Raw genomic sequence first — 16,325 nt, 5'->3', positions numbered from 1 at the left:
GAGAAGTCTGGGTTTTCCTGTGAATTATGGGGAAATGGCTCACCACTTCACCTGGGGATGTGGAGTTACAAAGTAAGTTTAAGTAAAATTTAATACAAGTATTGATATGTGGGTCCTCAGAGAGCAATGCTAATTTCTTCTGGTGGGTCAAGGTCATGACAAGTCTGAACAATCAGTGGTTATGCTCTATCTACAGGACAGCTGGGTTGCTTAAGTTTTGACAAAAGAATCTTCCTGGACCTGTCTGGAATAAAACTATGACAAGACAATAAAAAGAAGCGAGTAAGGGAGAAAGGGGCAGTCAACCTACTGGTTGAGGCAATAAGGCCCCCTTACTGTCCCCATCATGAGGAGAGAGAGACAAAACCACCTCAGCCTACTGGAGACAAAAGCAGAAAGAATCTAGATGAAGTGCTTTTTATTTTCAGATCAACCAAACATTTAATATAAAAACCCTTTAATACACAAACTGCAATCACAACAGCATCCACGTAGCAGCGCGGGAACAGGGGTGAGGGTGAGGAGCACGGCAGGGGAAGGAGGGCTTTCAGGGTCCCTACTGCTTCCCTGGTCTGCACTGTGGCCTGAGAACATGAGGTCTTGGCAGAGTGCAGATCAAGGCAGCCAGAAGCAGAGGAGTCCTGACACCAATATTGAGACAGACAGAACAGCAGGCCCCTCCAACGCACCATTGTCTCCAAGGGGCAGCCTCCAGGGAAAGCCAGATCCAGTTGGGAGGCAAGAGGAAGGTGGTTGTGACCCAAAGGAGAGTCAGCCATCTTACCTCAGCATCCTGCTGATCACCTTTTTGGGAACAGAGTTTTCCAGAGGGCTGTTGAATTGAAAAGTCTTAAAAAATCATCCTGGCAAAAGGACAGAAATTGTGTCCGAGTCTATCTTCTACCAAGACTCCTGGCCTGGGACTCCAGGCAGCTAGGTGGCTCTGCTCAGATGGTTGGGAAGGGAATTGAATGGCAGAGCCTTTGGCCCAGCAGGGTTGGAGCCTTGCCAGGCATTGACCAAGAAAGCCTCAAGGCAGGCCAAGGAGGTCTGTGGGAAAAGTTTTGGGTCAGTGGCACTCCTGGGACGATGGTGGCACAATGGCCCGCAGGTGGAATATATAGTGTGTGTAGAAGAGAGAAAGGACACAAGACAGAAAGAATTAAGAACTGAAGTACCAGGTTCTTTCAGGCCTGGGCAGTAGAGGGGAGATGACCCTCTGGGCCAGGGCTAGGAAAGACCAGAAGCCCCTTCCTTCCTGGGGGCCGAGTCTGACTGGCCTGGATATAGCTGATGGCCCCAAAGTCCTCCATGTGGCCTTCCCAATGCTCTCCGGGAGGCCTGGCTGCCCCTTCCAGATGTGCCAGGAGAGACTGGCCATGGTCCCAGCTGGGCCCAAGTAGGGCCTGGAGTCCCACAGTTAAATGCAGTCCATGGAGTTCTCAGGGAGGAGGCCCGGGATGCAGCCAGGGAGACCCAAGCCCTTGATGGGGGTGCAGCTGAGGGGGAGACCGCAGCCCAGGGCAGAGTCCTGGTTCTCTATGGCCTCCAGCCTGTCCATGTTGTTGTCCCAGTTGATGTGGAAGCGGGTCACCCGGGGGTTTGAGGCCAAGATGTTCCGCTGGAGCTGGGGTAGGAAAAGGAACACCAACCCTCGTTAGCATGCCCTCGTGTTCTCCCACAAAACAGTGCACTCTCAGACCCCCTCCCAAAGCCCAGGAAGAGCCGACTTTGCTTATTCCATTACCATCAACAATATGCGTGCAATTCCAGGGAAGGCCTGTGTGCCATGACTTAGGGCTGGGGCCTATCTAATCTTAATTTTATCATTATTTTTTTTCTTAATATATATATTTTATTGAAGTATAGGTGACTTACAATGTTTCAGGTGCACAGCAAGGTGATTGTTATATTATTTTTCAGATTATTTTCCATTATAGGTGATTGCAAGATATTGACTATAGTTCCCTGTGCTATATAAACCTTTGTTGTTTGTAGCATATCTATTTTTTTTAATTGGAAATCTAGTATTCTATTCATACTAAGTCAAACAAGTGGAATCAAAATGTCATAAATTTTTTAGTTAGGCAAAAATTCATAAGTTTTCTAAAATATATACATGTATTATATACAAAAAAAGCTTTTGTGTGTGTATATATACACAAAAGCTTTTCTACTACATTTGATAAAGGCTTGAGAAAGAATATATTATTGTTTTTATTTGGCTATACCGCATGGCATCCAGGGTCTTAGTTCCCCAACTAGGGGTCGAACCCATGGCCCCTGCATTGGAAGTGCAGAGTCTTAATCACTGGACTGTCAGGGAAGTCCTGGGGCCTATCTAATCTTGACTCTGAGGCAAAGTTCGGAGAAACGAACACCTTTCTCTCTCTTGTTCCAGGTGCTGTGAGAGCTGAGCACCACTTGAAAACCTTAATAAGTGACCTTGGCTCCCAATTCCAGGGACTCAGCTACCCCCAGGTGCAAAGGAGCCAGCCTGTCTGAAGCAGGAAGTGTGGAGAAGAGCCCCACCTGAGAGAAGTCTGGTTTCAGGGGCGGGTTCTCACGCAGCTCGGGGCTGAGGTACTCATTGTTGACATAGTAGCCGACTCGGATGAACTCCTGTCCATGGTATGTGCAGGTGATGAGGACCACGGTCACTCCCACGGCATCGGTCTCCGGGATGAGGGATGGGTTGGGGGCGTCCGCCTGGGGAAACACATGCTGGGCTTGAGTACTGACAGGACCATCTTCCCTGGTAATATGATTCTCAAGCAATGTGTATTTATGGATTCAAAAGGGTGGTCCCTGCTCTGAGGAGGTTTCAGTTGAGGGAGGAAGACAGAAGCCATCATGCCCATGCCCGCAAAGTGCCGAATGGGGCAGATGCCACCAAGGAGACGTACATGGCACCAAGGAGGAACGCAATAAGCAAGAGGGTTGTTGTTGCTTAGGTGCTTAGCTGTGTCCGACTCTTCTGTGACCCTCTGGACTGTTAGCCCGCCTGGCTCCTCTGTCCATGGGATTTCCCAGGCAAGAATGCTGGAGTGGGATGCTGTTTCCTTTTCCAGGGGATCTTCCCAACCCAGGGATCAAACTCGCATCTCCTGCATTGGTAGAGGGATTCTTTACCACTGAGCCACCTGAGAAGCAAGGTGGAGAGCGGGATAAAATGAGGCTGAAGAGGTGGGCAGGTAGGTATCAGTGAATTAAAGGCTTGGGAAAGGTTGAGGATGTTTAGCAGGAGATAGGTGTGGCATTGCTCATTCCATCTGAAAATTCGACTCTGGAGGTCAGTGCAGTTGCAATAGGAAAAGAGCTAAGTGGGAGGTGGGAGACCAGGCAGGGGGCTACAGAAGTCATCCTGGAGAGAGGGCAGTGGCTTAGACCAGGCCTTAGAGAAGGACAGAAGTGGACAGATTTCGGGGGGTGTTGCTAAGGACAGAGCACAGGTGGGATCTGAGTAGCTCAGTGTGCATGCTCCTACTTGAGGCAGGACGAGGCAATCTCAGACTAAACGTGTGTTTTTTTTTTGCCATCTCTAGGCCACAGTTTCTTCGTTTTTGTTGGTAATTTTGCTCTTTAAAAGGGCCCTAAACGTGGTGCCGAGTGAGGGCTGCCGTGTTCCTAAGAGCAAGAAGGGATGTACCTTATAGAGGAAACACATATGTTAGGTAAGCTCTGCTCAGGCATGAGTTATAGTCCTGTGGGCCATGTGTTCACTGTGAATAAATCCAAAATAAGGTGTCTTTAATCAGAAAAACACATAAAACAAGGTTATGTATTGACTGGTTGACAAAAATGTTGACCTGCAGAAACTTAACACTGTGTTTCCTCTAGGGCAGGGATTCCCAACCTCCCGGATCTAATGCCTGATGATATCTGAGGTGGAGCTGATAATAGAAATAAAGGGCACAATAAATGTAACGTGCTTGGGTCCATGGAAAAATCGTCTTCCCGGAAATCAGTGTCTGGTGCCAAAAAGGTTGGCGACAGCTGCTCTATGGGCAATGGTTTGGGATTCATTAAATTCAGTGTCCACAGCAACTTTGCAGAACTCCCTTGAGTAACAAGAATCAGCTATAAATTGGTGGCTCACGGTAACAGCTATGACGTAATAGAGATGGGAGATGTCTGAACTGCCTTTGAGAGGTCAGACAGTGCTTGAGAGGATCTGAACCTGAACTTGGACCAGTGAACCATCTGTGTGCTTTTGTATCAGAGAGGACGTTTCTAGGTGTCAGGCTCCAAGGCCGAGTCTTTCTTACCTGAAAGACGAACATGTGTCTCCCTGCCGGGACAGGGCCAACCAGTACTGAGTCTAGGATTTGATCAAACTCCTCGCTCTCAGCTGAGCCAACGTAAATGATCTTCCACTCCAGGTCTGCAAGGATACGAGGTGTTAGGAATGGAAATAATTTAACAGCAAGAAAGCTGGGAAAGGGCCTTCTCGTGGTAGTTTTGCATCGGTCCTTAATACACTGCTGCTGCTAAGTCACTTCAGTTGTGTCCAACTCTGTGCAACCCCATAGACGGCAGCCCATCAGGCTCCCCTGTCCCTGGGATTCTCCAGGCAAGAACACTGGAGTGGGTTGCCATTTCCTTCTCCAATGCATGAAAGTGAAAAGTGAAAGTAATGTCATTGAGTCGTGTCCAACTCTCAGCGACCCCATGGACTGCAGCCTACCAGGCTCCTCCGTCCATGGAATTTTCCAGGCAAGAGTACTGGAGTGGGGTGCCATTGCCTTCTCTGCCTTAATACATTGGTAGATTTTAATTCTCAAGGACACCTGACATCCACTGGAGGTAACCTGCCAAGGTCTGAATCCCCATTTTGTCCTGTGACCTTGAGAAATTCTTTAACCTCGCCATACCTCAGTTTCTGCATCTGTAAAATGGGGAAAACCTGGGAGGGTTGCTGTGAATAGTAAAGTCTATTAAAAAAATTGTTTTTTTAAATTTTAATAAAGAACACCTGACATCCACTGGGTACCCAGTGCCAGGCACTGCGTCGCTGGGCACCAGGGCAGGCGCGAAGCTCTATTTCCAGTGGGGAAATTTCTCCTGTGGGCCTAGCTTGGCCAGGTGACCTTGACTCTGCACCTCCAGGGCAACTCAGGCCTCTCAGAGCCTGAGGGTGAACCGTATGGCAGAGGCTGAATTAAGGGCCACGTGACAGAGGCTCGGAGACATGCTGAGGGAAGAGCAGGGAGCTGGGACAGGAGGCAGCATCCTCTTTCATACACACGGACTGGTGCCACCGAACTGAGTAGATCCCTCGACAACTGGGGCAGGGCAGCGGGTAGCAATCTGGTCGGAGAGCCAGCCGGCAGGAGGGGGGACATGAGGTCGCTGGGGGAGCTGGCCATTCCCTGGGTCCTCCAGATCCAACACCAAGTCACACCTGCTCTCAGACCTTTGGGCAACAGAGACTCAGTCCACAACCGTGGCACCCTAAGGCCATCCTGAACCCCAACTCTCTGGCATCCCCTCCAGTTGGGGGACCCCCATTCCTGGCTCTCTTCTGGCCAGATAAAAGGAAAAGCACTCCGTGAGACCCCGCCCGTCAAACAAAGGACATTCCCAGTCACTGAGGGCTCTGGCAGGGGGGCCAAGTGTATCAGGGGCAAGGTCACACTAGTACAGGGAAATCTGGCCGGAGACCTGAAACTTATTTTAGGTTCTTTGAAATTACACAACCTACGGACTCCAGCAGCCTGGGGAGAAGTTTCACAAGCTGTGATTTTCACAGGAAGCACACTGTCTTATACGTTGCCCTGTTCCTTGGTCTAGTGTCCCACAAGAGCACCCAACTTTGGTGCCTTTTTAAGAAAATATTTATTTGGCTGCACCGGGTCTTAGTTGAGGCCTGCGAACTCTTTGTTGTGGCATGTGGAATCTAGTTCCCTGACCAGGGATCGAACCTGGGCCTCCTGCATTGGGAGCTCAGAGTCTTAGCCACTGGACCACCAGGGAAGTCCTTCTAAAATCACTTGGCCCTTCAGGCAGTATGGACATCACATGCGTCTAAGAGGGCTCATCCTAGGAAATGGAGTGCATTTTGCCAAAGGAACACATGTCTTCCTGAGACAGTTCCTGACTGAAACGTTATTGTTTCTGCTTTTAAAATGCACAGGTGAATCAGAAACACCTGTCGTTTGAATTGACTGTTTACTCTGAGGGAGAGGGCAGTGAATGAGGGCAGGGCTGAGAGTGGATAAGGTCACCCCCATGTCTATAAGTGGTGCTACTGGTAAAGAATCTGTCTGCCAGTGCAGGAGACGAAAGAGACCTGGGTCAGGAATATCCCCTGGAGAAGGAAATGACACCCCACTCCAGGATTCTTGCCTGAAAATTCCATGGGCAGAGAAGCCTGGAGGGCTGCAAAGAGTCAGACATGAGCGATTGAACACTTGTCTACAAGGGCCTGAGAAATCTACCCCCGACTGTTATTTCAATTTTCTCTGAGGTGTCTGTGGAGGCGGGGAATGGCCTCTCATAATCCTTAGACCCCTGTTCCTTATTAATCTTATCATGTCCTAAATCTAATTTAAACCCGTGGCAGTCTCTTTTTTAACTTTTATTTTTGGCTTTGCCACACAGCACGTGGGATCTTAGTTCCCCAACCAAGGATTGAACCCTGAGCCCCTCGCATTGGAAGCTCAGCATCTTAGCCACTGGACCACCGGGGAAGTCCCAGAGCACCCAACTTCGGAAGCACAGCAATGCCGGGCCACAGCTATGGAGGTCTGTCACCTGAGCTCCACGCCCTTCCTCGATACACTGGTTTCCTGCCCTTTCACAGCTGACACCCAGCCTTCTACTCAGGGACCTTATCAGGTCTACAGGATGTGGGTGGCCATTGGACTGAACTGGGCTTCAGTCAAAGCCCATTCTCTTATTTGCAGGAAGGAGTTAAGCTTACTGATTTATTTTTGCTACAAGTAGTGACACAACCGGAAATAACACGTTTTTGGATGAACAGAAAACAAGCTAGCCCTGTTCTCACCTTTCTGACACAGTTCTATCATCTGGTATCTTTCCTTCTGGCGGCCTTCCCCATCATCAGTGGAGTCACATACGTGTGCACTTAACTAACGTGTTGCATATGTGCTCAGTGGCTAAGCTGTGTCCGACTCTTGTGACCCCATGGACTGTAGCCCTCCAGGCTCCTCTGTCTGTGGAATTCTCCAGGCAAGAATATTGGAATGGGTCGCCATTTCCTCCTCCAGGAGATTTTCCCAACCCAGGATCAAACCCGAGTCTCCTGCATTGGCAGGCAGATTCCTTTACCACTGAGCCACCTGGGAAGCATGACTAACGTGCTGAGGGTGGATACAAAAGGGAAATTTTAATAGAATAGGGCCTAGTGTATGCGACTGGCACTCAAGTTTTCAACGCTGTTGGCAACGGAGTTCCCTGGTTGCCTAGTGGTTAGGATTTCCGTCTTCCACTGCTGTGGCCTGGTTGTCAGGGAACTGAGATCCCAAATTTGGCACCGAATGGCCCAAACCCAAAAACACCTGTTGGCAAAACCTAAACAAGCCTGTGTGGGTGCAGACTGGAAGAGAGAAATGCAGGTGGTCAGGCGAATGGGTTGAAGTGGTTCCCAGTACTCAGGTCAGAAAGAAACCAGAGAATTAACCAAGGACAACAATACTCACTCAGGAATTAAGGAGCTGAGGGACTTCCCTGGTGGTCCAGTGGCTAAGATTCTGAGCTCCCAATGCCGTGGGCCCAGGTTCAATCCCTGGTTGGGGAACTAGACCCCACATGCTGCTAATAAGAGTTTGCATGTCACAACTAAAGAGATTCCGCATGCTATGACTAAGACTCGGAGCAGTCAAATAAATAAATAAATATTAAAAAACAATAAGTTAAAGAGTTTATAAAATTATCTATGGAAAACAGAAGATGACTGAAACAAGGACTCTTAAGCAGAGGCATCCTGAAATGACTTTATTTTTTTTGAATGAGCTGTGAGGACATCAATCACAAACAGCACAAATTCATTCCTGCTGAATATGAATTAAGGTCGCACATGTGTTAACGTATGGCTAGCCTTCTAAGTAATTCCAAGGGTAAATGGATTCCATTGTTTTGACTTTATGCCTTAACTTTATCATCTAACCCCTGTACAAAATGCTCCTCCAATATGTATGAAAACAAAATCCAGACCAACCATCATATGTTTATGATGAAAAACATAAAAAAAATTATGGTAGTTGAACTAGCTGGAGAATCTGTTTCCTGTCCCCCCCAAAACACAAACAGGACTGGTGGCACAGTAGTAAGACTCCACCTGCAATGCAGGAGACACAGGCTCCATCCCTGGTCCAGGATGATCCCAACAGGTCTCAGGGTAACCAACTCCATGCGCCGCAACCACTGAGCCCGTGTGCCACAGCTACTGAAGTCTGCTCATCCTAGGGCCCAGGCTCCACAACAAGAGAAGCCTCCTGCAATGAGACACCCAAGCACCATGACGAAGAGTAGCTCCTGCTCACCACAACTAGAGAAAGCCCAAGTGCAGCAATGAAGACCCATCGTAGCCACACACACACAAATCCCAAACAATCAAAAAACAACAAAACAACCCCAACCCCAACAACTTATCTAGTAGGCCTTTTTCTGTTTATCACTTTCCCTTTGTTCATAATACAGTTGAACCTTGGCCTGACCACAGCGTGTTCGGTGTAGGTCAGAAAATCTGGCTCTAAGACTTGTTCAGGCAGTATCTCATGAATCTCTCAACTAAACTGGGGGAAAACACACCCAATGTATTGAATACAGACCCAGGCCTTGGACGCATCTATTTCCACATGCTGCTGAGGGGAGAGAGAGAGACAGAGAAAAAGCAGTTCAGAGCCCTTGAGAAACGGCTCAGAGTTGGGGCTGGGTGTTCAGATCTTCAGTTGCCAGGTAATAAGGCTGACTGAGAATTTCTCCAGAATCTAAGAGACTTCTAAAGCCAGGCCCACTCCATTTGTTTGGGAGGCAGGAGACAAATCCTTTCTGCTCTGTGGGAAGAGGCAGAAAGCATGTTGACAGGTCAGAGTGAAGCACAGCCCTACAGGTACAACCAGAGAGTCTAGACTTCCAGGCCAGAGTTGGCTTTCCAATTGGAATTCTTCTGAGCAAAAGCTTTATTGTCCAGGTATAATTAATAACAAGACCCTGTTGCCCTCTTCTGTCCTGTTTATGTCTCACTTCTAAAATAGTGGGTGCATTCTTTTCCAGTTTATAGCAAAGATAAAGAACCCTGGACTTAGAACTCAGAGACAAGACCTAGTGTGAATAATTCTACACACCAGCTGTGTGACCTTGGAAAAATCATTTTGTTTCCATAAAAAATAATGACCTTGGGGAAAGAAAGAACTGTCTTTAGGGATTTCCCTGGTGGTCCAGTGGTTAAGAATCCAGCTGCCAAAGCAGGGGACATGGGTTTGATCCCTGGTCCGAGAAGACCTTACATGCTGTGGAGCAACTACTCCCGAGTGCTACAATTACTGAAGCCTGCTCACCTAGAGCCTGTGCCCCTCAACAAGAGAAGCCACCACAGCAAGAAGTCCAATGCACCACAACGAAGAGTAGTCACTGCTCACCCCAACTAGAGAAAGCCTGAGCAAAGCACCGAAGATCTAGCTCAGCCAAAAATAAATAAATCTTAAACAAAATATAACACAAATAAAAAACAATGACCAGCAGGTTGACTTTAGACTCTCCTGATTCTATAAACAGATTAGTAAAGTAACAGGGCAGTAGCTTTGCAGGAATGAAAGTACTAGATAATGACCATGCAACCATTTTTAAATGCCAGGAGCTCAAACAGGCTGATTGAAACCCGATCTCCTGCCATCTGGGAACTATGAATCCCTTGAACTATTAGCTCCTTACATCTCCTGGCTTTAAAATTAAATCTTATTCCACAGGGTCATTCTACACTTTATTTATTTATTTACACCCCGCCTTGTTCCAGAAAGGATTTAACTGGGCATATTCTATAGTTAGTCATAAGTAGAATGACTCCTTGATTTAAAAATGAGAGAAAGCAGGGAGTGATCCAATGGCCCCACCCAAGCACACATCAAAACTCTTCAACCCCATGTTAGTTGGAGAAGCCCATTTGTAGGCAAACCACCCACCAACCACTGAGAATTACTAGTTTAGCACACCCTTGCCTTCCAGATCTCTACCTCCTTAGAGGCTGCCTCTTCTCTTTTAACCACCAAGTAGAGAAGACATCTAATGGAAGTACTTCCTCCTGAAAGTGGTACCAAGACTCGCTGAACAACCTTAGCTTTTCCGGGTTTTATAGACCTTTACTTGAAAGGTCTTTTACTCTGTCTCCCGCCTTCTCATCTGTGAGATGAGAGCCATGTCCGCCTTTTGTCACAGGGATGAATAAGCACATCTGTGAAAGCACCTTGGAAAAGATGCACAAAAGGCTGTGACCTCCCAGATTGAAGCCAAACATCACCATGGCTTCGCCTGGCACACCCACCCCACACCGCGCAAGTCGAGGTCAGGCCATCAAAAGTGTTGCGAGCTTTGCTACAGTGGGTCAGCAGGAATCCAGCAGGCCAACAGCAGGAACCAGCTAACGTGTGCCTGGCCATGCCACTCCTTAGATCTGAGTGTGTTCATTGAAGCCCACAGTCAGGGAAGAGGAAGGAAGAGGAGCTGGGGAGACCAGATCATCCTCAAACACTGGAGCAGGAAGCTAGGTCATGCCTCTCTTGAGGAAGTAGAGGGTTGGGGCCAGACTAAGGAGGGAAGCCAGGTTCTAGGGTATGTGCTTTGAGACAGGAAACAAGCAGAAGGGGGGTGGGGTGGGGTTAAGTATCAGCAGGTAGGGGATATTATGGGGAGACAAATGGGGAGATAAGGATGTGTGAGGTCTTGCCAGAGGGGGAGGATCTTCACAGGGAAAATGAGGGAGGAGGCTGCGGTTTTCATATTGGGACATGGGAGGGGGCTAGAGCTTACATCTCCACAGGAAAAGAGTGAGGTGGAAGTGTCTCACCACAGGGGAGAGGGGATTGGTGGGGGAGGCTGGGTGGCTGGAATGGTAGTCTGTCCATACAGAAATAGAAGATGGGGGGTTTCTTGCTACAAGGAAGATGGGAAGGCTGAGGGTCTCTGCAGGTTAAAGAACTGAGGCTGAGGTCTCTACACAGGAAACAGGTGCCCAGGAGGAACGCCCAGGAGAAAGAGGAGGATGAAGTGGTCTCCATGAGGGGAAAAGAGGAGTAACCATGGGGGTGGGGTGCGGTGGGTAGTCTCCAAGGGGCGGGGTTGGGGCTGATGGGCGGGCTTTGCTTCAAGGGAGATCGCGGTTGGGGGAGGGGGAGGGGGAGAGGGAGTGTGTTTGGCAGGGTTGGCCTCGGGGTTGTCTGCAAAGGGAGGTCGGGGTTAGCTCAGGGGAGTGGGGTCTCCACAAGGGCCCAATCTCACCGTCTGCCAGGGCCTCATTGCACTCAAAGCTGATCTCGAACCGGAAAGGGCTGTGGAAAGGGCTCGGATTCTCCAGCACCGCCACGTTCAATACTGACACTTTAGCCATCGCCTCGTCGGGTCACGGCTGAGGCCAGAGCTGGGGCCGAGCCCGCGGCTGGGTCCTGTCGGGTCAGCGGCGAAGCTCTGCCCGAATCCGCCCCCGCCTCCTCTGACCGCGATCTGAAGTGCGTATCTAGTCCGCGCGCCTCCTTCAAATAGCCGGCTCTCACCCTACGGCCAATCACCGTCAACGCTCCACGACTGCGCGAGTGCTTCCTCAGCCAATCCTGGAGCGCCGGTCGGCGCGCGCCGAGACTCCCGAGACCAATCCGTGGAGCTCCAGCTCAGGGATGAGCGAGGGAGGCGGGACCGTCTCTAGGCTTCTTTGGTGTCCGCGGGGAGCCAATCCCCAGAGTCTCCGACTCGGATGTCCAGGGAGGGGTGGGCGGGGTCAGAGCGCCTGGCTCTTCTTGGCCAATCCCTAGGGTCCCCGCACCAGCGTGGTCCGCGATTAGCCCCGCCTTTCCGGGAGACTCTTCCAGCTGGGGGCAGCGCAGTCAACCGCCGAGTGGTGGCGCACAGCTCTCGCTTAAGCGGGAAGGAAGGTAGGTGCTGGACTTGCAGTGATTGGCAGGCAGAAATGGGGCGGAGATAAAGCAGGTTTTCTGAGAGGTGATTGGCTGAGTTGGCTGCGGGGGCGGGAGAAGAGAAGACGCGGCCGGGGATTCGTGGAAGTGGAGCGGAAGTCGGCAGCTGACGCGGTTGAGCAGAGTGTGACGAGAAAAGAGCAGGGTTTGCGGCATCGGCATCTGTCAGCAGGTGAGCGTTGCCGGATGTTTCTCTAAGGGGCTCCTGGCCTCGCAGACCCGGCAGGCTGGGCGTCCGTTGTGAACGTTGTGAACGTTTAACTCACCCTTGAGCGGAGACGGTGCCGCGCTAATGCGGCGCTCTGGGGCCCGGGACCCGGTAGTCGGGCCTGGTTCGAATCAGGTTCTTACTTGAGAGCCTCTGGGGAGGTTTCAGGTGGACGGCGCTGAATGGGATTTCGAATCCGGCCTCTGCCACGCACCACCTAAGGCCTCATTTCCCTGCTCATTGAACGGGGTCATGAAAATTTACTGGCCTGACTTATGACTACATAATACATCTAGAAACTTCTTTCCACTCCCAGGCGTAGGCGGGACCACCGTCGCCCCTTGTCTGGAAGACTCGAGGGGCCGCCGCATTCCCTTAGTCCGCTTCCACGGGCGGCAACAAACCTAATCTTAAACTTTTGTATAGTAACCACGTTAAATATATATATGTATAAATATATTAAACTTAATGTAGTATAGCCACAATATCATTTCAACATGTGATCGGTATTTAAAAAAAAACAAAAACACGAACCTGAGGTATCTTTTATTTTGTTACTTAGTACTAACGGTTTGAAAACCTGTGTGTTTTACACGTTACACCACATCTGTGATCCGGACGCTAGGTTTTCACTGGAAATAGTTGAGGTTTCATAAAATTTACAGTTGAAATGGAGATTCACATGCCCAAGTGTTTCCCAGCATACGTTAAAATTTCCCATGAACTCAATCTCATGTCGGTGATAAATTGAAATATTAATTGATGAAAGTTAAGCGACGTGGAATGTTCTGTTTCACAGTGGCACTAGCCACACTGAGGTGCGTGTCATCCCCTGTGGCTTCCGATATTGGATAGCCAAAACCAACTTCAGCCAAACTGACCTTTTTGTTTCATAAAATCTGACATGACACCCCCCACCTCTTTTCTGGTGCCTCCTTGTTATTCAAGTCTCTGCTCAAATTTCTTCGGAGAATCCAAGAGCCCCCTGAACAACATTCAAATTCGTGGAACATAAGCCTGAATGGTACATTTCAAGCCACTAGTATTTCTTATCCATCCTCCTCTGTGGCCTCGTGATGCTCAGAATATTTTCTCTTTCTTTTTTTTTTTTAATATCTCCATCTCAAGTAGGATTGAAAGGATTCTTCCCCTCATTGAAACGATTTGGCTGCAAGAAAATTCCCATTATGATTGGCTCTGGGTTCTTGGCAGTCATTGAGCATCCTTAGGAATTTTTGTGACTTGAGAAGGTCAAATTTTCAAATTATTTCCAAATGTAATTCAATTGCTTATGCATATGAACTTTGATGAAGTTGTTATATTTTGTTTTCTAGATATTAAACATTTTATTCATTACAACTTTGTAGTTTTCTTTCTGCATTGTGGAACTTTTTTCCCTTTATTCTCAGCCCCAACCTTTTCATAGCCCCTGAAAAGTTCATCAGTTACAAGTATTATGTCTCTGTCTGTAATGCCTTCTCCCTACAGCTGGCTGAATAATCTTCAGTTGTAAACTAGATCATGTCATTACTCTGCTTAAAACCTTCAAAGGCTTATCATACTTAGGATGAAACTTAAGATCTTCACTGTGGCTTAGGAGGCCCTGCACAGTGGCCTCAACTGACCTCATCTGCCAGTCTCCCTCTTGTCACCACTCCCAAGCCCTGCTGGCTTTATTTCCTGTCTTTCAACACACCAAACTTGATTCTTGCTGCCTGGCTTTGCAGTTGCTGTTCCCTCTGCCTGGAACGTGCTTCCTTTAGCTAATTGCTTGTCTGTCTCATTCTCATCATTTATGGTTCACCCCAGATGTCTCTCCAGAAGAAGCCTTCTTGCACCACCCTAAAGCAGACCTTCGTTTATCACAAAAGCCTGCTTATTAGGAGCACTTATTAGAATCTGTAGATATGCGTTTTTTTTTGGCTCCACTGCATGGCTTGTGGAATCTCAGTTCCCTGACTGGGGATTGAACCTGGGCCACAGCAGTGAAAGTCTCAAATGCTAACCGCTAGAACACCAGGGAACTCTTGTCGTCCCTCAGTAGACCGAAAGCTGGTTGAGGACAGTGATCCCACCTGTCTCATACAGACCTCTCAGTTAGGACCTCACATGTAGAAAGTTTTCAGTAGATTGTTTTTAAAAAAGAATAAATCCTTATAAAGGGCTTACATGGTACCTGGAATGTGAAAACTACTTCATAAACAAGAAACATTAGCAGTGCATAGTCATCATTTTTCTTACGTAGTATTTCAGGTGTACTCACTCAGAAGAAGAAATGCTATGACAAAGTACATTTTTACTCCTTATCCAGCTTAAGAAGTAAAACATTAGTGATGCAGTTGAAAGGCCGTATATATCCCTGCCTCAAACCTATTCCTCCCCTTTTTTCAGATGTAACTACAATCTTGGATGTAGTGTTTATCTTTCTGTACATGCTTGTACATCTTTAATAGGTGTCTTCAAACTATATATAGTATTGTATGTCACGTTCTACAACTTTATGGAAATGCTGCTGCTGCAAAGTCTGGAGAAAACCAGGCACAAGCTTCCACAAGTCCTTTCCTGGTGAAGTCACAAAGGACTCCCTGAGTTCCTACAGCAGAGTTGTGACAGTACGTGTGAAATGTCTACCAGGAAACCTCAGTACCTAGGGTAGTTGGGGCAGGAGGGGGCTGATCAAGTTTCAAACTTCCAGACTCCAGAAGGAAAGCAGGTGTTGGACCCAAACCACATTGTACAGTTTAGGCACCGCGAGCCACTTGTGTCATTTAGGGAATGGTGGGAACTCCATTCACTTCAGTCACTTCACTCTTGTCCGACTGTAGCTATGGACTGTAGCCCCCCAGGCTCCTCTGTTCACGGGATTCCCCAGGCAAGAATATTAGAGTGGGTTGCCATGCCCGCCTCCAAGGGATCTTCCTGACCCAGGGATCAAACCTGCGTCTCCTGCATTGGCAGGCAGGGTTCTTTACCACTAGCATCACCTGGGAAGCCCTACAGAAGATACCTGTGCACAAAAGAGTTAACTGTATCAGGCCTGAGACCACTGTCCTTAGAAAGGCCTATTTGCAAGGTTGGCCCTGGCTGGTGTATAGGAACTTGGATTTCAGGAGAGTTCCCACCATTCCCTAAATGATACAAGTGGCTCGCGGTGCCTAAACTGTACAAACAATGTGGTTTGGGTCCAACACCTGCTTTCCTTCTGGAGTCTGGAAGTTTGAAACTTGATCAGCCCCCTCCTGCCCCAACTACCCTAGGTACCAAGCTTTCCTGGTAGACATTTCACACGTATTGTCACAACTCTGCTGTAGGAACTCAGGAAGTCCCATGTGACTTCACCAGGAAAGAACTTGTGGAAGCTTGTGCCTGGTTTTCTCCAGACTTTGCCCCGTGCTCCTTTTCTCTTGGCTGATTTTGCTTTGTGTCCTTTCACAGTAAGAAATCACCCTGGGAAATTCCCTGGCAGTCCAGTCATTAGGACTCCGTGGTTCCATGGCAGAGGGCATGGTTTCAGTTCCTGGTCAGGGAACCAAAAACAAAAACCCGAACAAAATCATACCTTGAGTAGGCTAGATGCTAAATTCTATGAATCCTCTTCATGAATCACAGAAGCTAGGGGTTATCTTAGATTCCCAATGCAGTGTCATACCAGACATACCCCATCAGGGCTGGCATTAAGGGGAGGAAAAGCAAGGGCACAACATTTAAGGAGACGCATACCCTCCAAGTCACACAAGTGCCAACCTGTACTTGCATAACTCTGAAGGCAAGTACCTCTTACAATTTTGTCTAGACACCTAGCTTGCCTCTGGTGCCAGCCCTGCCTTCTGAAACTTGCCTTTTTTTGGTCACACATAATACTTTAAAGATGTGTTTGTGACACATGTGTAGCTCCAGCCATTTGTTTTCCCTGCTGTATAGCTGTGCTGTGTGATGCGGTAGCCATTAGCCATGGGTGGCTATTTTTTTTT

General features: G+C 48.4%; 1 protein-coding gene across 1 annotated transcript; it reads right to left on the bottom strand.

Annotated features, from left to right (window-relative positions):
• Positions 1-470: 470 nt before the first annotated feature.
• ASF1B (anti-silencing function 1B histone chaperone) lies at positions 471-11,658 on the bottom strand. The gene is made up of 4 exons (XM_068980796.1): positions 11,458-11,658; positions 4,269-4,384; positions 2,533-2,709; positions 471-1,627 (listed from the first exon to the last, which is right to left on the bottom strand). The coding sequence occupies exons 1-4, from the start codon at positions 11,564-11,566 to the stop codon at positions 1,421-1,423; spliced, it is 609 nt and encodes a 202-aa protein (XP_068836897.1). The 5' UTR covers positions 11,567-11,658; the 3' UTR covers positions 471-1,420.
• Positions 11,659-16,325: the final 4,667 nt, after the last annotated feature.

The sequence above is a fragment of the Capricornis sumatraensis genome, chromosome 9 (genome assembly GCF_032405125.1).
Source record: "Capricornis sumatraensis isolate serow.1 chromosome 9, serow.2, whole genome shotgun sequence".
NCBI lineage: Eukaryota > Metazoa > Chordata > Mammalia > Artiodactyla > Bovidae > Capricornis > Capricornis sumatraensis.
Note: the sequence above shows the minus strand (reverse complement) of the source record. Positions and strands in the feature narration are given on the sequence as shown.

Bases quoted from the DNA above. Each gene is read 5' to 3' on its own strand.
- ASF1B (XM_068980796.1), bottom strand. From the start codon at position 11,566: ATGGCTAAAGTGTCAGTATTGAACGTGGCGGTGCTGGAGAATCCGAGC. The intron at 4,385-11,457 runs GTGAGATTGGGC...GTATCCTTGCAG, and splicing joins CAATGAGGCCCTGGCAGACG to ACCTGGAGTGGAAGATCATT. The intron at 1,628-2,532 runs GTGGGGCTCTTC...TTCCTACCCCAG, and splicing joins TGAAACCAGACTTCTCTCAG to CTCCAGCGGAACATCTTGGC.